We start from the raw sequence: 6,384 nt of genomic DNA on the forward strand, positions 1-6,384 counted from the left end.
TAGATGAAATAAAGATAGTGAAGAAAACAGAGCTATCTCGTTGTATCTGTATCTCGTTTTGTTTAATGTAAACTTTAATTGTTTATAATTTAATAAATTAGCCTCGAACAATATTTTGATATATTAATTTTTGTTTATTTTAGTTTCTAGAATTAATCTTCAAAAATGTTGCATAAATATATTAACATTCTGTATATATATATATATATATATATATATATTTTTTTTTTAAGTAAAACAATTTGATTGTATTCGATATACTACATAATGTACAGTTCTCATTATACTTTTTTTTTTCACTATGAAATAATCTAACTACAACTAAAATTAATATTGCATGATATATAAAAATATGACTATATAGGCAAAAAAAATAATCTTTACATTATATTAATTTTATACAACCATAGTTAACTACATATTTTACTGTAAATTAAGAATATATATATTCCTTCACATTCAAAATACTAATGTTCATAATATAAACTTACAACATATTTAATTCATTTTTGCATCTGATGCAATTTATGTCATTATAATTTCTTTTTATTAAATTATAGAAATGTCATTTCATTATATTTACTTATATTTCAATTTTTTTTAAGAATATCTTGTTTCATGTACATAAAAAAGTATTATTTGTTAGAAATATTATGTACTAATAATTATATGATACAAAGTAATCTACTAAAAGTTAAAAATAAACTTTTTTATGTATATGATTTATGTTAAGATTTTTCTAGGAGTCCCTTACAAACATTTTGTACAGGTTGTAAAAGATTTGGCACAGACAATTTAGTTCCTGTATATTTTTGAGGAACAGTCATCGCATTTGTTACAGTGGTCGATGATCTAAAATAAAATTATGATATGAATTTTGTACTATATAAGAATATATATATATTTAATATTTAAATATTTATTTAATCTCTATACCTATTGTGCCGAAGATGACTTTTGACTAAATGACCAGCCGTAAGTGCAGCCATTAATGATAATTCACCGGCAAGTACCGTCGCACATACTATTCTAGCTAATCTGCTTGCATTTTCACCAGGTTCATCACTATGTGCACCTTTAACACCTAATATAGATAAACACGCGCCTTGTGCAGGAAGAATAGTTCCACCTCCAACAGTACCTATTTCTATGCTAGGCATTGTACAAGACACGTATAAATCTGAACCATCTGTTCCCCATGGTTCCATCAAAGTCATGCAATTACTACTTCCAACATTCTGTGCAGGATCTTGACCTGTAGCTATAAAGATTGCAGTTACAATATTTGCAGCATGTGCATTAAAGCCACCTATACTGCCAGCTATAGCAGATCCAATCATATTTTTACTTATATTCACATCAACTAAAGCATGAACAGATGTTTTTAACACATTTGTAACAATTTCTGCAGGTACCACTGCTTCGCAAACTACACTTTTGCCTCTACCACAAACCCAATTTACTGCTGCTGGCTTTTTATCCGTGCAAAAATTACCGCTTAATGATAATATTTCCATATCAGGAAAATGTTCTTTCACTGTATTTAATGATTTTTCAGTTCCTTTAGATAACATATTCATTCCCATAGCATCACCAGTAGTTGCTACAAAACGAATAAACAAATGTCTGCCAGCAATACGTATGTTAATCTTTGTCAAACGTGCAAATCTACTGGTTAAATTAAAACTATTTTTCATTTCTTTAAAATTATCAGGATCTTGCATCCATGCCATAGCTTCACTTGCTCTAACAATATTTGGAAATCTCACAACTGGTCCTCTAGTCATTCCATCAGCAACTACACGGCTTGTTACACCACATTTTAACAATGCTCTACTACCACGATTTGTAGATGCTACTAAACATCCTTCTGTTGTTGCCATTGGTACATAGTATAATTCACCATCAAGTAATAATGGACCAGCAATTCCAAGTGGTACTGGTACATATCCCATGACATTCTCACAACAAGCTCCTAATACTTTACTATAATCATAATCTTTATATGGCAAATTAGAAAGATAGTCAAGGAAATTTCCAGCTTCTCCTATTATAAAACGCCTGATTTCTACACCCCGTTCCATATCACCAACTGCTTTTTCTAATTGATAAGCAGCTATATGATTGTTCTTTACTAACTGAATTACTTCTTCATCCGTTAATCCATTTGCGCCAAGCTATAGATTTAAAAATTTAAAAATATTATAAATTGATTTAAAAATATTGTAAAAAATTGAAAAAAAATATATAGATACATATTTATAACATTTTATTTACCTCAGATTTGTATATTTTAAGACATTCTTCTATAGATCTGGGAATTCGTGAAAATAAATTTTTATCGTTTGATATACCTACAGTACATTGTTTTTCATCTATTTGTTCTTCTTTGCCATCAATCCAAGGTATAGAAATAGTTTGCATTTTAGCAAAAGATAATTTGAATGGCATTTTGGTGGTAAGAAAAGAAAAACTCATATCTTCATTTTCATTCTCTTTATCTTTTACATATTCAATTTCAAATTTTTTTTCTTTCATGTATTCATTTTCAATCTTTTCTTCTGTATCATCTTCTACTTTGAATTGTAATTGTTTAGCAATATCTTCTTTATCTTCGAAGAAAATAAATTTAATTGCAAGTGCAAGAAGAAGGATCAATATCACAATATTATCTGCACTAACAGATAACCAATTCATTAAGTAACCCTTGACTTCAGATGAATCCTCAGTTTTATTATAAGAATTTACTATGACATGTGAATTCGTAGAAGATACTTTGCCCTCTACTGTATCTTCGCTTTCTTCACTTTTGAAACGACTGAAATGAATATTTTATATCAATGACTATCAATGACTGATATAATTTTTTAAATTTATAAATCATTAATTTTAATATACCTTTCTATATATAATAATAACTTATATAAATTAATCTTATAAATTATGAATTGACTGATATTACTTTTATGTATTATTTCAAAGAAACTTGAATTTTTTATAAAGATAATAATTATCATCATTCTTAACTCGACACAGGAGTGTCATATACTGTTTCCTTAACATCCAAAGGGATAAAGGAACCCAAACCTCAACAAGATACTATCTCTTTTTGCATAATTCATTGAATATGAATTAAATACTTATGAATTATTACATATTCATTGAATATGATTTAAATATACTTATGCTACTATGTAATAAGTTGAACCTGACCTGTGGAAGTTAAGAAGAAGGAAACTCAAATAAAAAATAAACTCAAGCAAAAAAAACACACATCTTATGGGGCAGATTTGTGATAACTTTTTGTCAGTTTTTTTTTTCTATTGTTAGTTGTTATCTGATGTATAAAATATAAAGTTCATTTCAAGCGGAAACACGACTTATATATTATAAAAAACAGAAAATAAACACAAATGCAGTACCTGTTAGCATGTACTACAAATAGACCAGCGATCATGATTAATTTAACGCGTTCTACTACTGGATTTGGTTTCTGATCCTCTTCGTCTAATGGATGCATCATAAAAATTTTATCAGCGCTTAATGGTTTCATTGTATTAGTTTCGCGAGAAAGCTGAAAAATAATATATATACATATTTTATATATATATATATTTATTTATTCTAATAATTAACATGAAAATACATAAAATTTACCTCAAGAATAAGTGATAAACATGCAGGATAAAATGTCATAAAAACAATATAATTTACAACAACTCCCAAGCAAGCGAAACTGCATAAAATTTCTAATCTTCTAACTCCGGATAAGGATCCTATGCTAATAAGTAAAGTTTCCACTAAAGTATCTAATGTAATAGTTGGCCCTAAAAGCGACATGCCACGAGCAATATTTGCTCGCACTTCCTCTTTGTTTCTGGAACTTAAAGCCAACTGTGCTAAAACAGCGGCCTTCGAAAGATCAATAATAAGCAAGAAAAAGAACAGTGCATCCCTGAAAAATAATAAGTTTACTCAACGGAATAATATATAAATAATATATTTCTAGATTTCGAAAGTGATTTCGAATAACTTACTTTAAATCAGAAATATCACTGCGTCCAAAATTCACTACACTAGATGTGAACACAACACTTGAAAATACAGTAAATAGGCCAGCAATACCTAACAAAATATTAGATTTAAATGTTTTTACCAAATTTACAATTTTAATGATTAGATTTCATGTAAATTCGATAATTAATTGTCATCACGTATAAAATGAAATGCTATCGCTTTCCATAAAACTTTCTCTGACACTGAAAACTTTCACGCGTATCATGAAAAGATCCGGTTATATATATAGTTAGGCAATATCATTATACATTATTTTTTAAATATATTTTGCAATTTCGATTTTTTAAAACTTTTTTATTTGAATTAAATCACATAAATATATAACATTTTTCAGATAAATTTATGCGATCACTTACCTAAAATATATTTTGAACCCAATTTTTGCAAATTGCGAAATTGATGATAAGTAAACAATATAGCTAAACATCGTATTATAGTCATGACTATAACATCAGCTGCATTTAAATCCTAAGAAATAATAATATATTATTTATATTATAAATCATTTCACACCTAAAAACTAAAATATTTTTGATCTCAAAATCAAAAGTTAAATCAAATTTTATTCAAGATCAACTTACATCGGAATTACATCTACCGGGTCCACAATGTGCAGTCAAAGGAACACTTGGATGTCCGTTTCCTGTCTCCATGTTCAGAATGCATGCCGTAAGTGTGAAGGTCGTCACAATGACTTCTAGGGGATGTCCAGCGCAAAACCGGCCATGAATTTCAAAGAGACGCGTTAGCATATTTCTTTTTTCTGATAACTATTTATAATCTGAAAAATACATGAGAAAAGAATATTTTATTTGAATATTTTATTTTATACAATATTCCTTTAATATATTGTTCGTAAGAAAAATTAATTTCAAAAAATTACTCGTTATATAAAGTCGAAGTTTGAATAATTGACTTTATATAACTGTTACTTTATATAGCTGTTACAAAAAAAAAAAATTGTGAAATAAATTTGAAAAAAAATGCTCTTCGTCTATCAAAAATATTCTATTAAATAAGCAGGAAAAATTTAATGAGAAGTTCTGCTTTTTTAAAACGAAGAAAGCTGATAAAAATAAGAAAAGATGGAAACAGGATATGAGGAAAAAGGATAAGAGGAAAATAAATAAAAGAACGACTTTTATAAGCTTTTGTTACATGTCAATCATATTTCAATATATTCGTTATTTTGAATTGCGCAATACAATTAAATATAAATAAAATAATGAAATTAGATTTCATTTTATTAACAAATTTATTATTTCTCTTGTACCGTTTTCTCGTCTGTACTCGGATGTTTAAAAGTTCGATGCTGGAAAAAACTTAAGTAATGCGAAGTAAAGGTTAAGGTAATAAAAATCTTAATATATAATAATTTGAAGTCCAATGTTATAAATAGACATATATCTATGAATAAAGCATTTTTGGTGTCAAATAATTTAAAATTATCAGCAAGTTTGGTATCAAATAATTTAAAATTATCTTAGAACTGAAAAATCTTAAAAATGAAAATTGTACTATAAAAAATGAATTTCTCTATATATATATTTATACCGATTTATACTATAAATATAAACAAAAAAGAAAAATAAATGTATAAAATAAAAAAAAATAATTCAATGATAAACATAAACTACAAGAATAAAATATTTCAATAATCAAGGTCAATAAGTTTTCAGGATTCCATAAGAATATTTCTATATATGATTCATCATTTTTTTTTATTTTTAATGAAAATATTATTTATTCCGTTGATTGACATTATAAAATCATATTTTGAAAAATATTATGAAATCTCACAATTTCTTATATCTATAAATCTTCTTTTTATATTAAAAAAAAAAAAAGAAAAAATTATAAGATTTCATATATTTCATCATTGTATGCAAAAAGAGAAAAACAATTTACAAATAATGATAAAATGAATTAAATGTTTGTAAAAATTTTGTCAATTATGATTTTAATATAGTTATTGTGATGTTTATAATAAAAATATTCTCTTAATTCTCAATATTATTATAATTATCCTGAAATATTATAATACCAATATATATATTTGTATATTGCATATAATTTTAATATTTTAGAAAACAGATTATAACATTTAGTTAATATCTTATATATATAACTTATATATAACTTATATATAACTATTATATATAATACTATTATATATATTATATATCTTATATATAACTATTAACACATGAAAAAATTATACTATAATATATATATAATATAGTACTAATATAATTATATTATTATATCAATATATGCTTTTAAAAATCTTGTGATATGAACTTTGAA

At 25.7% G+C, this 6,384-nt stretch overlaps 1 protein-coding gene across 3 annotated transcripts in view; it reads right to left on the reverse strand.

Moving 5' to 3' along the window:
• Positions 1–308: 308 nt before the first annotated feature.
• LOC102680698 (3-hydroxy-3-methylglutaryl-coenzyme A reductase) overlaps positions 309–6,384 on the reverse strand; it is an 8,625-nt gene continuing 2,549 nt past the window's right edge. For 2 of the 3 annotated variants that reach the window (XM_031509101.1, XM_006612848.2), the window contains exons 3-10: positions 4,659–4,858; positions 4,434–4,545; positions 4,038–4,125; positions 3,658–3,955; positions 3,423–3,574; positions 2,278–2,818; positions 937–2,177; positions 309–852 (exon numbers count right to left, since the gene is read on the reverse strand). In XM_031509101.1, the coding sequence (XP_031364961.1) occupies positions 729–852; positions 937–2,177; positions 2,278–2,818; positions 3,423–3,574; positions 3,658–3,955; positions 4,038–4,125; positions 4,434–4,545; positions 4,659–4,829 (2,727 nt within the window). In that variant the 5' untranslated portion in view covers positions 4,830–4,858 and the 3' untranslated portion in view covers positions 309–728. Of the gene's footprint in view, positions 853–936; positions 2,178–2,277; positions 2,819–3,422; positions 3,575–3,657; positions 3,956–4,037; positions 4,126–4,433; positions 4,546–4,658; positions 4,859–6,384 lie in introns of those variants that run through there. The other variant, XM_006612849.2, reaches the window with a different exon arrangement.

This window comes from Apis dorsata, unplaced genomic scaffold (genome assembly GCF_000469605.1).
Source record: "Apis dorsata unplaced genomic scaffold, Apis dorsata 1.3 scaffold_127, whole genome shotgun sequence".
NCBI classification, from domain to species: Eukaryota; Metazoa; Arthropoda; class Insecta; order Hymenoptera; family Apidae; genus Apis; species Apis dorsata.